The 20,577-nt window shown below is 43.9% G+C and overlaps 1 protein-coding gene across 1 annotated transcript; it reads left to right on the plus strand.

Annotated features, from left to right (window-relative positions):
- The first annotated feature begins 251 nt into the window (after positions 1-251).
- LOC123132023 (eukaryotic translation initiation factor 3 subunit F) lies at positions 252-2,891 on the plus strand. The gene is made up of 6 exons (XM_044551772.1): positions 252-611; positions 775-854; positions 1,488-1,717; positions 2,182-2,303; positions 2,389-2,502; positions 2,587-2,891. Exons 1-6 carry the CDS (start codon positions 369-371, stop codon positions 2,674-2,676), a joined length of 879 nt encoding a protein of 292 aa, XP_044407707.1. The 5' UTR covers positions 252-368; the 3' UTR covers positions 2,677-2,891.
- The last annotated feature ends 17,686 nt before the right edge of the window (positions 2,892-20,577 follow it).

Here is a 20,577-nt window from a genome sequence, read left to right on the forward strand (position 1 = left end):
AAAATTGTCTTTGTACATCATAGTTAACACCGTCGGATGGAAAACTGGATGAAAGTGTCACGTAGGGAACAAAATGAAATTTAAGTGTCAGAAAAAAAAGGAAGTTTTTTGAGCAAAAAGAGAACCAAATTTTAAGAAAGGGCCGAATAAGGAATTCTCTCAGAGAAGAACCGGGTAGCACACCCGCTACGTTCTCGAACAAGCAAAGCACCCCCTCCATCTGAAATTCCGAATCTCAAAGACAAACGAAACCCTAGCTGACTAAACGAGTGCGAGCCTTTTCCCCCATCCTTCCTCCCTCGTCCCCCTCCTCTACCGCCGCGCGCCGCCGCTCCTCCCCCCTCGCCTCGCTGCCCTCACCGAGCTCCATGGCGGCGCCGGAGACCTCCGCCTGCGGTGCGGGCCCCGCGCTCCTCTTCCCGTCGTCCTCGTCCTCCTCCTCGTCCGCGCGGGTGGAGGCCGTCGTCGTCTTCACCATCTGCGACAGCTTCGTGCGCCGGCCCGACCAGGCGGAGCGCGTCATCGGCACCCTCCTCGGCTCCGTCCTCCCCGACGGCACCGTCCACGTCCGCAACGCCTACGTCGTCCCCCACAGCGAGTCCGCCGACCAGGTTACCTCCCCCACCCCGTACCCCCCAGCCCGAAGCTGGGCTAAAAGCTCTCAGCGATGCGATTTTTACTGTAGCCTCTGCCGAACTCTAGCCAGAGATCTAGGGTTTGTTAGTTGAGCCTGCGGTTCTGACGTTTATTGGTGATGTGTGCGTGTGTGAACAGGTTGCTCTCGACATTGAGTACCACCACAACATGTACGCGTCGCACCAGAAGGTGAACCCCAAGGAAGTGCTTGTGGGATGGTATGTATTTCTTCATAATGTTCTTCTGTTGCCTTAATACCGTCTTATATGCTAGTGCAACATTATGATTGGTTGGTGCATATTTTACACAGGCTGACATTGGTTCTGTGTCCATGTGCGCATAGACAGTTATTGGGTCTTGAGTAGATGGAACTTGTGAGACATATCAAATGACAAAATTGTACAACTATTCTTAACTTTATGAGTTTGTTTGATAGCACCTGTCACTGTAATTTTGGCAATGGATGGAAGCGCTTAGTTCTTATGTCCGATTGATATTGTTCTTGTTGACAGATTGACTTGAGTTTTTCTTTTGATAACACAAATTGACTTGAGCTTGTACATATGACAGCCCATGTATTTGTGTTTGCATAGACACCTCGTTGGATATTTGTCCAGTCATATGGAATGTTATGTTTGGTGGTGTTGTCATTGAATCATGTTCTGTCTAGTGCTGTTGACAGAGTCGCTCTAACCAATGATTAAGGGTAGCAGCAAAAGAACATCCAGCGAGGTCACTAGGCTTTAATTTTGCAAGAGGAGAGATTTATATTCATACAAAAGAAAGTAGCTATTGAATCAAACAAATACCCCACCTTGCTCGCATGGTGATATCATATTATCTGCATGCAGGTTCTCCACTGGCTTTGGTGTTTCAGGGGGTAGTACGCTTATCCACGAATTTTATTCAAGAGAAGTACAGAGCCCTATTCATCTTACTGTTGACACTGGCTTCACCATGGGGGAGGCTTCCATCAAAGCCTATGTCTCATCCAACCTGTCTCTTGGAGATAGGCACCTTGCCGCACAATTTCAAGAAATTCCTCTGGACTTGAAGATGCTTGATGCAGAGAAAGTTGGATGTAAGTTTCACGTTTAGAATGGTTCCATTATGTACTATATGTAAATCTACTCTGTTGATCTGGTAGCTTACTTTTCAGAACCTTTTTTCTGTAGTAATAACATAGAATAAATTGTTTAGAATGATGAATATATTGCACTGAACTAAATGAGGTATTGTAAGCATCTATGAGCAACAAAAACCTGATGAGGTCAATAACTTGTCTGCCAGTAAATTTGAAAATAGCTTATGCTGCTGAACTCTTCTGTTTTTGTGTAAAAATAGTGGTGACTGGCAATTTTAGTGGAAGGATTCTTTGTTCTTGGAAGAAAATAATTCAATTTTTTCATTTGCATTAGTTTTGTACATTAGTATTTGGAATGCTTATTGAAAGTATTCTGTAATTGATATTCTGGCATCTTCAGAAATAATATCTGTTGTACAAGGAAAACATTTTTTTACATGTTGCTGTTGCTGTTGACACAGTTGAAATGCTGAAATCTACTATGGTGGAGAAGCTCCCCAACGATTTGGAAGGAATGGAGTCTTCAATGCAAAAGTTATATGCTCTTATTGACGAGATCTATAAATATGTTGATGATGTTGTGGTAAGAAATTGTCCTGCCACTTGGCGTTCATGTACTTTGTATCTTGACCGTAGGTTCTTAAGAAAGTTTGTTGAATCATTTGTAGGAAGCTCGTGTGGCACCGGACAACAAGATAGGCAGGTTCATTGCTGACACCGTCTCCTCCATGCCAAAGCTGTCTCCAGCATCTTTTGACAGGCTCTTCAATGACAAGATTCAGGTAACTAGTTTTTCCTGTGCTGATAAATGGCTATCTTGGTTTCTCGCACGGCTAACCGTTGGTCATATTTCCTTACTGTTGCAGGACAATCTTGCGCTGGTATACCTGTCAAGCATCACACGGACTCAGATCGCGGTAGCCGAGAAGCTGAACACCGCCGCCCAAGTCCTGTGATTCATGTGTTGTTTGGGTAGCTGCCAACTCCATGCCGTGACAGCATCTGTGCTTGGTTTTCGTTTGCTTGAATGAGAGATCAGAATATGTTGTCAGAATATGCATTTTTGTACCTGTTATCCAAGTTCTAAAGAAAAGAATTCTCCTAATGTTTGCACTAATGTGGGCTCAGACCTTTCCATTGGATTTAGTATTGTACTTTGTTTCTGGCTGAATATTTGTAATGTCTGATACTGGCTTTGTTTTTCTTGGTTCTCTTTCAGTCAGAGAACTGCTGGATTACGGACGTTTTCAACCACTGGCTGAAGCCAATATTCATCTTTTCTTTTAATTATTCATTCATTTTTCCCTTGAAACAAAAGCGTGTTGTACGGAAGAGTCTATGCCAAATGGTGGCAACGCAGAGGCACTTCCTCTGGAAGCTATAGAGATCAAACCCTTGTGGCAGAGCATTGCGGTGGCTGGTGTACATGAAGATGAGGTTGAAGCTTAGGGGCGTCGGATAGGACCTTCAGAGGACAGGTTGAAGTTAGGAAGCTATAGAGATCAAACCCTTGCGACAGAGCATGTTGTAGCTACTGTTAAAGTTTGCTGTGGCCGGCGTACATGAAGATGAGGTTGAAGCTCAGGGTCGTTGGACAGGACCTTCAAGGAGAGGTTGAGGATGGCGAAGAAGATAAAGAGGATGATCCAGCGGTGGAGAGAAATTTGACTGAAACTATTTTTTTCCCAGGCGAATCTGTAATAGTCTGCCCCATAAATTTTTGTAGTTAGCCGCGGTCAAGTTTCGAGCGCTTGCATTGCTGTTTACAAGTCCTCCTGCGATCTTCGTTTGTTCTGATCTTTTTAATGTCGGGCAGGTGCATCCTCCCGGTGGATTGGATCATGTTCATCTTAGAACGGGAGTTATGGAGTACTTGACATAGCTCCCAGCCTTCAATGCCCTTTAAATGCTTTGGTAATGTTTATTTTTTACCTTCCTGTGTAGTGATGTAAATGAATACATAATACGACCAAGCCCCCTACTAATTTGACCTAGGCAAGTAGCATGTAAATTTTCAATGTCATGAGTTGGCACATAACTGCTTAAAATTACAATTGAATTTTGCAGTTGATCAAGTCTTCAACTCACTTTTCCATTTATAGAGATATCCACAAGAAAAACAAAACAAAACCTTGTTATAGGCTTTAGAGGCTTCTGGACTTTAGCACACAATTGCTCTCAACTACTATATGGTACTATTAGCGAGATAGTAATTATTGCATTCATGGTGATAGCTCCATATATGTAGCCAGATCGAGAGAGTTTGGAATCCAAACCGGATAACCACATGTCATCGATATCTCAACGGGTCGATTAGTGTCACTAGCTACGACTGTGTAGAGGTGGAGCACACTAGTAGTAAGTGATACTCCACGCATGAATGTCTGCTACATACAAATCTTCACTGTATATGATCTCTTTGCATTTCATGGGTGTGGCTTGTGAGGCAGCGGGAATTCATGATGTGCCAGCACACATGACCAAACTTGCCAAATGCAGATTGACGGTGGTTATACCGAGGGATTATGCATATGCGTATTATTTTTCATGTTGACATCTAAATCAGCTGTCGATTGCTCCTTATGGTTCCAACTTTGAGAAGCAGAAGCGGAAAATGAGCTTGCAACCCTAGAGACATTAACAAATACCAGGTGCAGATCTGCTAAAACTAAGAAACCAGAGCAATGTTTACTTGCTTAATTGATTATGCTGAATTGGAAAGTGCGAGGAGTATTAAAACTTAAAATTTGAAAGTTTGACAGGGAAACTGATCCACAATACTAATTGAGCTCTTCCGTAGATTTACACCATGTTTGGAAGTCATTAAGCCTTGCACCAGGTGCTTCATTGTTAACATGGCCAAGTGCTTTGATGGTTTTATATTAAAAAATAGAGATAAATTGAATTTTGAGGGTATAATGCCGACCAACTGATGTATTTATGCAGCTTGGCAACTGATACTACCTTTATTTTCAGATTTATTAGAATACATTCTTAGTCTATTGTCAGACAAACAATTACTATTTTTAAGCAATTCATGGCATCAAACAAGACCAGTGAGAGTAGCTCATCGTTGTGGCCTCCATCCGAAGCTATTTCTTTGACCTCCTCTGGTCCGAGCGAGGATACATCATACCACTACAAAAAATGTATACATGACAATTCACTATTTACTGATTGTGACCAGCACATCAGTGGTGTATATCATTGCTCACGGGTTGTTTGCATGCCATTAGTCGTGACAGAGAAGCAGCCATGCTACTAGGTTAACGTTGACGGGTATGAAGCCCACCAGTCAGAGGTAGATGGAGCACGTACATTCAGGTCACACGTAGCCGATAGCGAGGGACCAACTGACCACTGACGAGTGGTCAGATTAGACTGAAAGGCTAGGTGGAAGCGTGTGAGTTGTTTTGCACAAAAAGTTGAATCTTTGGGTGCTCATATGCCACTAACATTCTCGCAAAATAGCGATTCAGCATTGTTGATACTGTGTTTCAGATAGTGTATGTTATCTGTTGAATATTTTTTGATGATGAACATATGTCATGTTTCAAATTTCAAAAATAATTTTCGGACGGACTTAGCTTTTCCAGGATCCCAGGGGGCATCAAATTATTTGGCAAGTCTCTTCTTACTAGTGTTGTACAATTTTATTCCTTCACCTGGCATGCTTTACTGATAAAAGAATTATATCAACATAGCGTGAGGTCCATAGCTGTACAGCAATTGGTGATCAATATTGTTTTAAGAAACATCATCCCATAGTGTACATCAAGCAAAGTTTAGGGAAAATCACTTAGAAAAATATATAAGGCAAATGCATCGTCCCATAACCTAGATCAATCAAAAATTAGAGAAAAAGCTATTAGATAACTAGGGCAAATAGTATTACGGTACCATGTACTACACTAGATAGGACATGCATGCAGAAGAGGAAGGATATATTGCGATGCAATCTTGAATTTGGATACGGGAGACCTGTCGTCTGGGGAGTTACCGAGTCGGCAAAGCGAGTAGGAGAAGCATGCAAACTGTCACATACGAGAGATGGAATCGACTGCTTTTTTTTAGAGAGATACCCGTGACTTTATTCATATTCACCAATATTACATGTATAATGCTTTGTAACGAAAATCCAAGAAACTATGAAATAGCTACCGGCCTTCGATGCTCTTTAAATGGATCGGTAACATGCATTGTATGTGTTCATTTTGTACCTTTCTGTGTAGTGAAGTAAAGGAATACATAATACAACCAAGCCAACTACTAATTTGACATATACAAGTAGCATGTAAATTCTCAATGTCATGAGAGTTGGCACATAACAGCTTAAAATTATACTAATTTTACGGTTGATGAAGTCTTGAACTCACTTTTCCATTACGAAGATATCCACAAGAAAAAGAAAACAAAACCTTGTTATAGGTTCAGAGGCTTCTAGAATTTAAGATGCAACGTTAGGCGAGGACCATTCTATCATGCATCTCAATTGCTTGAGACTAGCCATAATGGAGAGTAACATACACATATCCCTAGACTATGTTACTACCTTCATAGTGGTTAGTAACATAGGTGTGGTGTCATGCAAAGCTCCATTTATTAGGTTATAGACTCATAATGTATTGGGACATGTGATGTTACAGTAACTAGCTAAGTTACTAGAACTACTTCTCTCTTCATTAACTCATTGCCACATAGACAAATTTGCTGAGTTGGACTTGAAGTTACTGCTGAAGTTACTCCCACTGTGGCTAGCCTCAGCTACTACATGGCACTGTACTACTAGCGAGTTAGTAATTATTGCATTCATGATGATAGCTCCATATATGCACCCAGACCAAGAGAGTTTGGAACCCGAAGCGGATAACCCTCAGACATTGATATCTCAATGGGTCGATTAGTGTCACTAGCTACGAGTATGTAGAGGTGGAGCACACTAGTAATACATGATATTCGACGCATGAATGTCTGCTTCATACAAATCTTCAATGTATACGATCTCTTTGCATTTCATGGGTGTGGCTTGTGAGGCATCTAGAATTCAAGACATGCTAACATACAGGGTTATACTTGCCTGGTTGCTTTGAAGTCGGAGTTGCGGTGGAGCGGGTCGAGGTGGTGATGACGACAGACACTCGATGGTCATTTGCGAAGGGCATGGTCGACACAAGTCCTGCATATTACCCATGCGAAGCTCGTCATCAAAGTTGGAGTTGTCGGTTGTTTGTGTGTGGGGCCATCTATTGGCATGTGCCGTCGTGGCTTCTGTCCAGCTGCTTGCGGTTTGGCTTCGCTGATGGAGCTCTATGGTGAAGTCAGAGTAGCTAGTTTGGTAACCCGCAATGATGATGATGATGACGCTTGAGACTCCTCGATGATGTCTTTTCTTCTTTGTAGCTCGGTGTCCCATGTTGGTGGCCAGGTTGGCCGGTGGTGCCCATGTTATGTGGGTTGGGTTGTATCCATTTTAGCTCACTTTTCTGTCAATTAACCGAGAAATTCACACCCTCTTCTTAATCAATGAAAATGGAAAGTCTTTTTGGCTTGTTTAAAAAAACTTGCAAAATGCAAAGCAATGGTGGTGATATAAAGGGATCTCACATATGCGTGATTTTTTTTCATGTTGGACTGTTGGAAATATGCCCTAGAGGCAATAATAAATTAGTTATTGTTATATTTCCTTGTTCATGATAATCGTTTATTATCCATGCTATAATTGTATTGATAGGAAATCAGATACATGTGTGGATACATAGACAACACAATGTCCCTAGTAAGCCTCTAGTTGACTGGCTCGTTGATCAATAGATAGTTACGGTTTCCTGACCATGGACATTGGATGTCATTGATAACGGGATCACATCATTAGGAGAATGATGTGATGGACAAGACCCAATCCTAAGCCTAGCACAAAGATCGTGTAGTTCGTATGCTAAAGCTTTTCTAATGTCAAGTATCATTTCCTTGGACCATGAGATTGTGCAACTCCAGGATACCGTAGGAATGCTTTGGGTGTACCAAACGTCACAACGTAACTGGGTGACTATAAAGGTGCACTACAGGTATCTCCGAAAGTGTCTGTTGGGTTGGCACGAATCGAGACTGGGATTTGTCACTCCGTGTAAACGGAGAGGTATCTTTGGGCCCACTCGGTAGGACATCATCATAATGTGCATAATGTGATCAAGGAGTTGATCACGGGATGATGTGTTACGGAACGAGTAAAGAGACTTGCCGGTAACGAGATTGAACAAGGTATCTGGATACCGACGATCGAATCTCGGGCAAGTATCGTACCGCTAGACAAAGGGAATTGTATACGGGATTGATTAAGTCCTTGACATCATGGTTCATTCGATGAGATCATCGTGGAACATGTGGGATCCAACATGGGTATCCAGATCCCGCTGTTGGTTATTGACCGAAGAGTCGTCTCGGTCATGTCTGCATGTCTCCCGAACCCGTAGGGTCTACACACTTAAGGTTCGATGACGCTAGGGTTATAAAGGAAGTTTGTATGTGGTTACCGAATGTTGTTCGGAGTCCCGGATGAGATCCCGGACGTCACGAGGAGTTCTGAAATGGTCTGGAGGTAAAGATTTATATATGGGAAGTCCTGTTTTGGTCACCGGACAAGTTTCGGGGTCACCGGTATTGTACCGGGACCACCGGAAGGGTCTCGGGTGGGGCCACCTGCCCCGGGGGCCACATGGGCTGTAGGGGGTGCGCCTTGGCCTATATGGTCCAAGGGCACCAGCCCCAAGAGGCCCATGCGCCAAGAGAAGAGGGAAAGGAAGAGTCCTAAAGGGGGAAGGCACCTCCGAGGTGCCTTGGGGAGGAGGGACTCCTCCTAGCCGCACCCTTCCTTGGAGGAAGGGCCAAGGCTGCGCCTCCCCCCTCTTCCTTGCCCCTATATATATGTGGGGGGTGGGAGGGCAGCCATACCAATGTTCTGGTGCAGCCCTTCCCCTCTCCCAAGTCCTTCTCCTCTCCCGTGGTGCTTGGCAAAGCCCTGCAGGATTGCCATGCTTCTCCATCACCACCACGCCGTTGTGCTGCTGCTGGATGGAGTCTTCCTCAACCTCTCCCTCTATCCTTGCTGGATCAAGGCATGGGAGACGTCACCGGGCTGTACTGTGTTGAACGCGGAGGTGCCGTGCGTTCGGCACTTGGTCATCGGTGATTTGGATCACGACGAGTACGACTCCATCAACCCCGTTCACTTGAATGCTTCCACTTAGCGATCTACAAGGGTATGTAGATGCACTTTCCTTCCCCTCGTTGCTAGTTTCTCCATAGATAGATCTTGGTGACACGTAGGAAAATTTTGAATTTCTGCTACGTTCCCCAACAGTGGCATCATGAGCTAGGTCTATGCGTAGTTTCTATGCACGAGTAGAACACAAAGTAGTTGTGGGCGTTGATTTTGTTCAATATGCTTGCCGTTACTAGTCTTATCTTGATTCGGCGGCATCGTGGGATGAAGCGGCCCGGACCAACCTTACACGTATGCTTAGGTGAGACCGGTTCCACCGACTGACATGCACTAGTTGCATTAGGTGACTGGCGGGTGTCTGTCTCTCCCACTTTAGTCGGATCGGATTCGATGAAAAGGGTCCTTATGAAGGGTAAATAGCAATTGGCATATCACGTTGTGGTTTTGCATAGGTAAGAAACGTTCTTGCTAGAAACCCATAGCTGCCACGTAAAACATGCAAACAACAATTAGAGGATGTCTAACTTGTTTTTGCAGGGTATGCTATGTGATGTGATATGGCCAAAAGGATGTGATGAATGATATATGTGATGTATGAGATTGATCATGTTCTTGTAATAGGTATCACGACTTGCATGTCGATGAGTATGACAACCGGCAGGAGCCATAGGAGTTGTCTTTATTTATTTATGACATGCGTGTCAACTTAAACGTCATGTAATTACTTTACTTTATTGCTAAAGCGTTAGCCATAGTAGTAGAAGTAATAGATGACGAGACAACTTCAAGAAGACACGATGATGGAGATCATGATGATGGAGATCATGGTGTCATGCCGGTGACAAGATGATCGTGGAGCCCCAAGATGGAGATCAAAGGAGCTATATGATATTGGCCATATCATGTCACTATTATTTGATTGCATGTGATGTTTATCATGTTTATACATCTTATTTTCTTAGAACGACGGTAGTAAATAAGATGATCCCTCATTACAATTTCAAGAATGTGTTCTCCCCTAACTGTGCACCGTTGCTAAAGTTCGTCGTTTCGAAGCACCATGTGATGATTGGGTGTGATAGATCCTTACGTTCACATACAACGGGTGTAAGACAGTTTTACACATGCAAAACACTTAGGGTTAACTTGACGAGCCTAGCATGTGCATAGACATGGCCTCGGAACACAGAAGACCGAAAGGTCGAGCATGAGTCGTATGGTAGATACGATCAACATGAAGATGTTCACCGATGATGACTAGTCCGTCTCACGTGATGATCGGACACGGCCTAGTTGACTCGGATCATGTAATCACTTAGATGACTAGAGGGATGTCTATCTGAGTGGAAGTTCATAAGATGAACTTAATTATCCTGAACATAGTCAAAAGGTCTTCGCAAATTATGTCGTAGCTCGCGCTTCAGTTCTACTGCTTAGATATGTTCCTAGAGAAAAAAATTTAGTTGAAAGTTGATAGTAGAAATTATGCGGACTAGGTCCATAAACTGAGGATTGTCCTCATTGCTTCATAGAAGGCTTATGTCCTTAATGCACCACTCAGTGTGCTGAACCTCGAACGTTGTCTGTGGATATTGCGAACATCTGACATACACGTTTTGATAACTACATGATAGTTCAGTTAAACGGTTTAGAGTTGAGGCACCGAAGACGATTTTGAAACGTCGCGAAACATATGAGATGTTTCGAGGACTGAAATTGGGATTTTAGGCTCGTGCCCACGTCAAGAGGTATAAGACCTCCGACGATTTTCTTAGCCTGCAAACTAAGGGAGAAAAGCTCAATTGTTGAACTTGTGCTCAGATTGTCTGAGTACAACAATAATTTGAATCAAGTGGGAGTTGATCTTCCAGATAAGATAGTGATGTTTCTCCGAAGTCATTACCACCAAGCTGCTAGAGCTTCGTGATGAACTATAATATATCAGGGACATATATGATGATCCTTGAGATATTCGCGATGTTTGACACCGCGAAAAGTAGAAATCAAAAGGGAGCATCAATCGTTGATGGTTAGTAAAACCACTAGTTTCAAGAAGGGCAAGGGCAAGAAAGGGATACTTCACGGAACAACAAATCAGTTGCTGCTCTAGTGGAGAAACCCAAGGTTGAACCCGAACCCAAGACTGAGTGCTTCTTAATAAGGGGAACAGCAACTGGAGCAGAATTACCCTAGATACTTGGTAGATGAGAAGGCTGGCAAGGTCGATAGAAGTATATTGGATATACATTGTGTTAATGTGTACTTTACTAGTACTCCTAGTAGCACCATGGTATTAGATACCAGTTCGGTTGCTAAGTGTTAGTAACTCGAAATAAAAGCTACGGAATAAACGGAGACTAGCTAAAGGTGAGATGACGATATGTGTTGGAAGTATTTCCAAGGTTGATATGATCAAGCATCGCACGCTCCCTCTACCATCGAGATTGGTATTAAAACCTAAATAATTGTTATTTGGTGTTTGCGTTGAGCATAGACATGATTGGATTATGTCTATCGTGATACGGTTATTCATTTAAGGAGAATAATGGTTACTCTGTTTATTTGAATAATACCTTCAATGGTCTTACGCCTAAAATGAATGGTTTATTGAATCTTGATCGTAGTGATACACATGTTCATGCCAAAAGATATAGGATAGTAATGATAGTACCACCTACTTGTGGCACTGCCACTTAAGTCATATCAGTATAAAACGCATGAAGAAGCTCCATGTTGATGGATCTTTGGGCTCACTCGTTTTTGAAAAGTTTGAGACATGCGAACCATGTCTATTGGTGTATATGCATGAAGAAACTCCATGCAGATGGACCGTTTGAACTCACTTGATTTTGAATCACTTGAGACATGCAAATCATACCACATGGGCAAGATGACTGAAAGCCTCGGTTTCAGTAAAATGGAACCAGAAAGCAACTTGCTGGAAGTAATACATTTTGATGTGTGCAGTCCAATGAGTGCTGAGGTGTGTAGTGGATATCGTTATGTTCTTACTTCACAGATGATTTGAGTAGATGTTGAGTATATTTACTTGATGAATCACGAGTCTGAATTATTGAAAGGTTCAAGTAATTTCAGGGTGAAGTTGAAAGATCATCGTGACAAGAAGATAAAATATCTATGATATGATCATAGAGATGAATATCTGAATTACGAGTTTGGCACAGAATTAAGACATTGTGGAAATTGTTTCACAACTGATACAGCCTGGAACACCATAGTGTGATGGTGTGTCCGAACATCATAACTGCACCCTATTGGATATGATGCATACCATGATGTCTCTTATCGAATTACCACGATAGTTTATGGGTTAGGCATTAGAGACAACCACATTCACTTTAAATAGGGCACCACGTAATTCCGATGAGATGACACCGTATGAACTATGGTTTAGAGAAACCTAAGCTGTCATTTCTTAAAAGGTTTGGGGCTGCGACGCTTATGTGAAAAAGCTTCAGGCTGATAAGCTCGAACCCAAAGCGGATAAATGCATCTTCATAGGACACCCAAAAACAGTTGGGTATACCTCCTGTCTCAGATCCGAAAGCAATAAGGGATTGTTTCAAGAATCGGGTCCTTTCTCGAGGAAAAGTTTTTCTCGAAAGAATTGAGTGGGAGGATGGTGGAGACTTGATGAGGTTATTGAACCGTCACTTCAACTAGTGTATAGCAGGGCACAAAGAGTTGTTCCTGTGGCACCTACACCAATTGAAGTGGAAGCTTATGATATTGATCATGAGACTTCGGATCAAGTCACTCCCAAACCTCGTGGGATGACAAGGATGTGCACTACTTCAGAGTGGTACGTTATCCTGTCTTGGAAGTCATGTTGCTAGACAACAATGAACCTACGAGCTATGGAGAAGCGATGGTGGGCCCGGATTCCGATAAATGGCTCAAGGCCATAAAATCCGAGAGAGGATCCATATATGAAAACAAAGTGTAGACTTTGGAAGAACTACTTGATGGTCGTAAGGCTGTTGAGTACAGATGGATTTTAAAAGGAAGACAGACAATGATGGTAAGTGTCACCATTGAGAAAGGTCGACTTGTCGTTAAGGTGTTTCCCGATAAGTTCAAGGAGTTGACTATGGTGAGACTTTCTCACTCGTAGCGATGCTAAGAGTCTGTTGGAATTATATTAGCGATTACTGCATTATTTATGAAATCTTGCAGATAGGATGTCAAAACATTGTTTCCTCGACGATTTTCTTGAGGAAAGGTTGTATGTGATACAACCGGAAGGTTTTGTCAATCCTGAAAGATGCTAATAAGTATGCAAAGCTCCAGCAATCCTTCTAAGGACTGGAGTAAGCATCTCGGAGTTGGAATGTATGCTTTGACGATGATCAAAGATTTTGGTGTATACAAAGTTTATGAGAAACTTGTATTTCCAAAGAAGTGAGTGGGAGCACTATAGAATTTCTGATGAATATATGTTGTTGACATATTGTTGATCAGAAATGATGTAGAATTTCTGGAAAGCCTGGATTAAGCTACTTGAACATTGAGCATCGAGATCTATAAGATAGATCAAAACGCTTAATGGTACTTTCAAATGAGCACATTCCTTGACATGATCTTGAAGGTGTTCAAGATGGATCAGTCAAAGAAGGAGTTCTTGCCTGAGTTATAAGGTATGAAGTTAAGACTTAAAGCTCGACCACGGCAGAATAGAGAGAAAGGACGAAGGTCGTCCTCTATGCTTAAGACATAGGTTCTACAGTATGCTATGCTGTGTACCGCACCTGAAGTGTGCCTTGCCATGAGTCAGTCAAGGGGTACTATTATGGATCACAGTACAGCGGTCAAAGTTATCCTTAGTAACTAGTGGACTAAGGAATTTTCTCGGTTATGGAGGTGATAAAGAGTTCGACGTAAAGAGTTACGACGATGCAAGCTTAACACCTATCCGGATAGCTCTGAGTAGAGATACCGGATACGTATAATGGAGTAACAATTTAGAATAACTCCAAGTAGAACAGTTATTTGAAATGGCTCCAAATAGAGCGTGGTAGCTGCATCTAGGAGATGACATAGAGATTTGTAAAGCACACACGGATCTGAAAGGTTCAGACCCGTTGACTATAACCTCTCTCACAAGCATAACATGATCAAACCCAGAACTCTTTGGGTGTTAGTCACATGGGGATGTGACCTTGAGTGTTAATCACATATCGATGTGAACTGGATTATTGACTCTAGTGCAAGTGGGAGACTGTTGGAAATATGCCCTAGAGGCAATAATAAATTAGTTATTATTATATTTCCTTGTTCATGATAATCGTTTATTATCCATGCTATAATTGTATTGATAGGAAACTCAGATACATGTGTGGATACATAGACAACACAATGTCCCTAGTAAGCCTCTAGTTGACTGACTCGTTGATCAATAGATGGTTACAGTTTCCTGACCATGGACATTGGATGTCATTGATAACGGGATCACATCATTAGGAGAATGATGTGATGGACAAGACCCAATCCTAAGCCTAGCACAAAGATCGTGTAGTTCGTATGCTAAAGCTTTTCTAATGTCAAGTATCATTTCCTTGGACCATGAGATTGTGCAACTCCAGGATACCGTAGGAATGCTTTGGGTGTACCAAACGTCACAACATAACTGGGTGACTATAAAGGTGCACTACAGGTATCTCTGAAAGTGTCGGTTGGGTTGGCACGAATCGAGACTGGGATTTTTCACTCCATGTAAACGGAGAGGTATCTCTGGGCCCACTCGGTAGGACATCATCATAATATGCACAATGTGATCAAGGAGTTGATCATGGGATGATGTGTTACAGAACGAGTAAAGAGACTTGCCGGTAACGAGATTGAACAAGGTATCTGGATACCGATGATCGAATCTCGGGCAAGTATCGTACCGCTAGACAAAGGGAATTATATACGGGATTGATTAAGTCCTTGACATCATGGTTCATCCGATGAGATCATCGTGGAACATGTGGGAGCCAATATGGGTATCCAGATCCCGCTGTTGGTTATTGACCGGTGAGTCGTCTCGGTCATGTCTGCATGTCTCCCGAACCCGTAGGGTCTACACACTTAAGGTTCGATGACGCTAGGGTTATAAAGGAAGTTTGTATGTGGTTACCGAATGTTGTTCGGAGTCCCGGATGAGATCCCGGACGTCACGAGGAGTTCCGGAATGGTCCGGAGGTAAAGATTTATATATGGGAAGTCCTGTTTTGGTCACCGGACAAGTTTCGGGGTCACCGGTATTGTACCGGGACCACCAGAAGGGTCCCGGGGGTCCACCGGATGGGGCCACCTGCCCCGGGGGCCACATGGGCTGTAGGGGGTGCGCCTTGGCCTATATGGGCCAAGGGCACCAGCCCCAAGAGGCCCATGCGCCAAGAGAAGAGGGAAAGGAAGAGTCCTAAAGGGGGAAGGCACCTCCGAGGTGCCTTGGGGAGGAGGGACTCCTCCTAGCCGCACCTTTCCTTGGAGGAAGGGCCAAGGCTGCGCCTCCCCCCCTCTCCCTTGCCCCTATATATATGTGGGGGGTGGGAGGGCAGCCATACCAATGTTCTGGTGCAGCCCTTCCCCTCTCCCAAGTCCTTCTCCTCTCCCGTGGTGCTTGGCGAAGCCCTGCAGGATTGCCACGCTCCTCCACCACCACCACGCCATTGTGCTGCTGCTGGATGGAGTCTTCCTCAACCTCTCCCTCTCTCCTTGCTGGATCAAGGCATGGGAGACGTCACCGGGCTGTACGTGTGTTGAACGCGGAGGTGCCGTGCGTTCGGCACTTGGTCATCGGTGATTTGGATCACGACGAGTACGACTCCATCAACCCCGTTCACTTGAACGCTTCCGCTTAGCGATCTACAAGGGTATGTAGATGCCAGGTGCAGATCTGCCAAGACTAAGAAACCAGAGCAATGTTTACCTGCCTAATTGATCAGGCCAAATTAGAACGTGCCAGGAGTATTAAAACTTGAATTTTGACAAGGCAGTTGATCCACAATCGACAATACTAAAAGGGTTGAGCGCGCTTTGCCGCGCCCATTAGTGTTCTCGGGATTTCATAATTTTTGTTTGTTATTTGGTTTGATGTGTGGGGAAGATGGTGTGTGTGTATGTTTTTTATAATGCAGTGTTCTGGTGGGCTTTCTTGGCAGTGTGATTATGGCTTGTCTACTAATCAACTCATACTTATATAGGGAAGTTTCTTACGTTGGTGGCCGTATGTATTATACTGAAACTACAGTGTCATATGTTGACACTTCAATTTTCTAGGTAATGAGAGGATGTGCGGGACTGATGTATTTTTAAGCTAGTTGCTGCCGATTAATTGAGAAATTGCTGACCCAATAAAAATCATGAAACAAATCCAAAATTGATTACCTTAATTGAATAAGAGAGTTCCTTGAGAAATTATTGACCCGGTCAAAATCATAAACCAAATTCAAATGTAACACCTCAATTTAGTGGGAGGGTTCTAAAATTAAGAAGCATCATGTATTAAATATTGTTGACCTGGTCAAAATTGAGTGACTCAATTTCACATAGAAGACCTTAATTGATTTTGAGGCCTTAAAAATTGGTAAAGGCTTGTAGCTGGTCAGTTGGCCGAACTTTCGGCCAGCTCGCTCGCCATGATTCCAACCACCCCCACGCGACGCGAGTATGTGGGTGGGTCTCGCGGGACCCCCTTTCTCCCTTATCCTTTTCCTTGCCTTTTCCCCCTTTCTTTCTACCTCCATTTGTTACGGGCTCTGCTCCTCGACAAGATTTTTTGGTTGCGAGCGTAGGCGCTGGACGACAATGGTGAGGCAAACGGGTGGGGGGAGTATGCGCTCTGTGCGACGCAGGGGGTGAGGGTAGGGACTTGCCATGGTAAGAGGGAGAAGGGGGAAGAAGCACACTTGAAGAGCGCAGTACAACAGGGCCGCCATGGCCTCCAACCTGGGTGGTGGCAGAACCACCAACAAGCTCTCACTGACGATGATGTGCTCATGCGCAAGAAGCCTCCCTGCCATGCTACAAGCTTCAAAGCCGATCAGGTGTTGCAACCACCAACATGTCTTGCTGGAACTGACTACTCGCGGCGGTGCTGGAACCGGCCTGGCACGGTGTTGCATCCACCACCAGAGATGCTGGAACCGCCTTCACGATGTGCTGGAACCGACAAACCAAGTGCTACATTGGGGCGAAGGTGTGGTCCTGTCGACCGGCGACGTGCTGCAACCGGTGATCCACGATGCTACGGTCGGCATGCTATGGTGCTACAACGACATGAGGTGAGGTGCTAGCTGTTGGAAATATGCCCTAGAGGCAATAATGACAAAAATGACACATCTCCCTCCTCCCGCAGCGCTTGGCGAAGCCCTGTTGGAATCCCGCTACTTCCACCACCACGCCGTCGTGCTGCTGGATCTCCATCAACCTCTCCTCCCCCCTTGCTGGATCAAGAAGGAGGAGACGTCGCTGCTCCGTACGTGTGTTGAACGCGGAGGTGCCGTCCGTTCGGCGCTAGGATCATCGGTGATTTGGATCACGACGAGTACGACTCCATCAACCCCGTTCTCTTGAACGCTTCCGCGCGCGATCTACAAGGGTATGTAGATCCACTCCTCCCTCGTTGCTAGATGACTCCATAGATTGATCTTGGTGACACGTAGGAAAATTTTGAATTATTGCTACGTTCCCCAACACTAGTGACCCAATGATTTTGGTGGTGCTACAACCGACACCAAAATATGCTACCACGAGTGATCCAAAGTGCTACAACCTGCAGGATTTTTGCTACAATGATGACCGTGGTGACCGCGTGATGGATGCTACAACTGTTTCGCTAGAATGTTGGAACTGTGTCTGGTGTATGTTGGAACCATATTGACCACGAATCGCCGATGATGGACCATGGGATGATGGTGACAATGGCAAGCCTCGATGGCGAGGCGGTGGGGCGAGGCATGTAGGAGACCCATGCTGGGGCGGCGAGCGTCCATGCTGGAAACGGGGGTGAAGTGCACGCTGTAACGGCGTGCCTCGTGCTGGAAGACGACAACGACGCTCGAGCCGCGAGGATCTCGTCGAAGATGCGCGGCGCTGCTCTGCGCGTGGTTGATGGGGATGGAAGGAGATCTTTCAGAGACGAAGAAGATGCACACAACGTCCTACCTAGCGGATCGGGCGGCCTACGATGCGCGGATCGGACCGCGGCACGACGACCGGCTGAAACTTTGGGCCAGTATGCGGGCGCCTAGTCTCTGCCCTTAAAAATTAGGGAGAATAGTGTGGGAGCATAGTGAATTAAAATAATTTAATAAAAGCTCCTTGAGAAACGGCTGACCCGGTCAAAATCGGGTGAGCCAATTTCAATTGAAGACCTTAATTGATTGTGAGGCCTTAGAAACTAGGGAGCTTAGTGTATAGTAGTACTAGTTGAGCTTTCCGTAGATTTACATCATGTTTTGCATTTATTAATCCTTGCATCAGGTGCTTCATTACTAACATGACCAAGTGCTTTGATGTTTTTATATAAAAAATACAGATAAAATGAGTTTTGAGGGTAATGCCAACCGAATGATGTAGATCAGTTGCTTGGCAACTAATGCTGCCTTCATTTTCAGATTTATAATGCCTTCTTAGTCTATTGTTAGACAAACAATTAATATTTTTAAGCGTTGCATGGCATCAAACAAGACCAATTAAGAGTAGCTCATGACTGTGGCATCCATCCGAAGCTCTTTCTTTGATCTCCTCTGGTCCGAGTGAGGATATATCATACTACTACAAAAAACGCTATACATGACAGTTCACTGTTTAGTATTTACTGGTTGTGATTAGCACGTCAGTGGTGCATAACATCGCTAACGGGTCGTTTGCATGCCATTAGTCTTGACAGACAAGCGGCGATGCTAATAGGTTAGTGCCGACGGGTCAAAAGCCAACTAATTCAGAGGTGGATAGAGCACCTACATTCGGGCCACACATAGCCGACATCAAGTGACCACTAACGAGTGGTTAGACTACACTATAAGGATAGGTGGAAGTGTGTGAGTTGTTTTGCCCAAAAGAGTTGAAGCTTTGGGTGCTCACTAGCACAAATTGCCCGTACGTTGCACCGGGAGAAAAAATGATGTAGTTTGCTGCGAAGCAAGCACCAATTATCATTAATTAGGTTGGCTAGGCAGAGGATAAATTTGATGATGACAAAAATGATGGATCAATTAACAATATGATTCTTTGGGGCGTTAGTTCAGAACTTGCGATATGAATCCTAATTAACTAGTCGGGTGAACAACCTTATCTTTAGACTACCATATTGATAACAAAAATATTCTACATGTAGTGCTTATTTTGAGTTACAGACATCAGACAATAAAAATGCGGTACACTTCGTCTGATGCCATGCATGCATGCTTCTGTTGCTGACTGTGAAATCTTTGTTGTATAGATGTTCTAACTTTCTGTTCTGTTGCGATATATGTACGATTCTTCATTGCAATTGCATCTTTGCTTAGTCTGTTGCACCTCAGTTCATGATTAGATGTAATTTGCTTTGTTCTCCTTTTAGATGATTATCACTAAGTAAAGTTAATGCTATCACACATAGAATTATTAATGTCTTTAAATCATGGTGGTAGGATATAACAACTTCTGTAATTACCTTTGTTCAAGAAAGTAAGCTAGTTCATTAAAATAGGTTACTTTTGTTTAAATAATATTTTTGCATTGTGGTATACCTATACAAAGTTTCAAATAAGTATGACTGAGTTAAGTAATGATGGTGCATGTGTTGTTAGAGTCCTGTTTTTCATGGATACAATTTGGGAAGCGGAAAAAGTTACGACATTGTAGATCAGATTAATTATTGTACTATCACCAGACAATAAAAATTTCTTAACACGTAATTGAGATCAAATAAAGACTCTATTAGCATGACACGTAAATGTGTGTGTTTTGGCATCGATGGATTATTATGAACACATATGAACTGTGATCAACCCGTCTATGTATGGTGTTTGTTTCCTTTTTAGTTTTATCAGTATGAGTTCGCGGGGACATAAATAGAATAAAAAAAATTAGAAGCGTCGGTGAGAGGTCGCGTCGCTCTGAGCCAATATGAATGCGGCACTGGTGCTATGAGCAGTGTTGAACGCTTCGGACGGGAAGGAACGCAAATAAGGGAGTGGATTTTGGGTGGACCAGGGCAGTCATAATCGAGCCTGGCATCGATCTGGACGTCCGCAAAGCCCTTGCCCCGAGTTTGTTTCCGTTTTCTCGTAAAAAGTAGGTCCAGACCGGTCGGCGAACCTATACAGCCTCACGTTAGATGGCAAAACACGTCCGGACCGACGCTCCAGACGGTTACGGGCGCTTTGAGGGTTGGCGTTGGAGATGCCCTTACACACTCTTCGAGAGTTTAATAATTCATTTAAAGTGAGAACGACGTTTTGGAGGCCGAGCTACACGAGTCTCGGAATCCCAGCTCACCATCCGGTCTTTGTGATAGGTGCGCTCTGGGTTTTTCTTTCCTATACGTGCTTTTTGTTTGAGGGAATCTCCTATACGTGCGGGTTTGAATTTACAGAGATGCTAGTGGGGCTAGGCAGGTGGGAATAATAAATGTATGCTCACGTTT

Source organism: Triticum aestivum, chromosome 6A (assembly GCF_018294505.1).
Source record: "Triticum aestivum cultivar Chinese Spring chromosome 6A, IWGSC CS RefSeq v2.1, whole genome shotgun sequence".
Taxonomy (NCBI): Eukaryota; Viridiplantae; Streptophyta; class Magnoliopsida; order Poales; family Poaceae; genus Triticum; species Triticum aestivum.

Bases quoted from the DNA above. Each gene is read 5' to 3' on its own strand.
- LOC123132023 (XM_044551772.1), top strand. From the start codon at position 369: ATGGCGGCGCCGGAGACCTCCGCCTGCGGTGCGGGCCCCGCGCTCCTC. The intron at 1,718-2,181 runs GTAAGTTTCACG...CTGTTGACACAG, and splicing joins TGATGCAGAGAAAGTTGGAT to TTGAAATGCTGAAATCTACT. The intron at 2,304-2,388 runs GTAAGAAATTGT...AATCATTTGTAG, and splicing joins AATATGTTGATGATGTTGTG to GAAGCTCGTGTGGCACCGGA.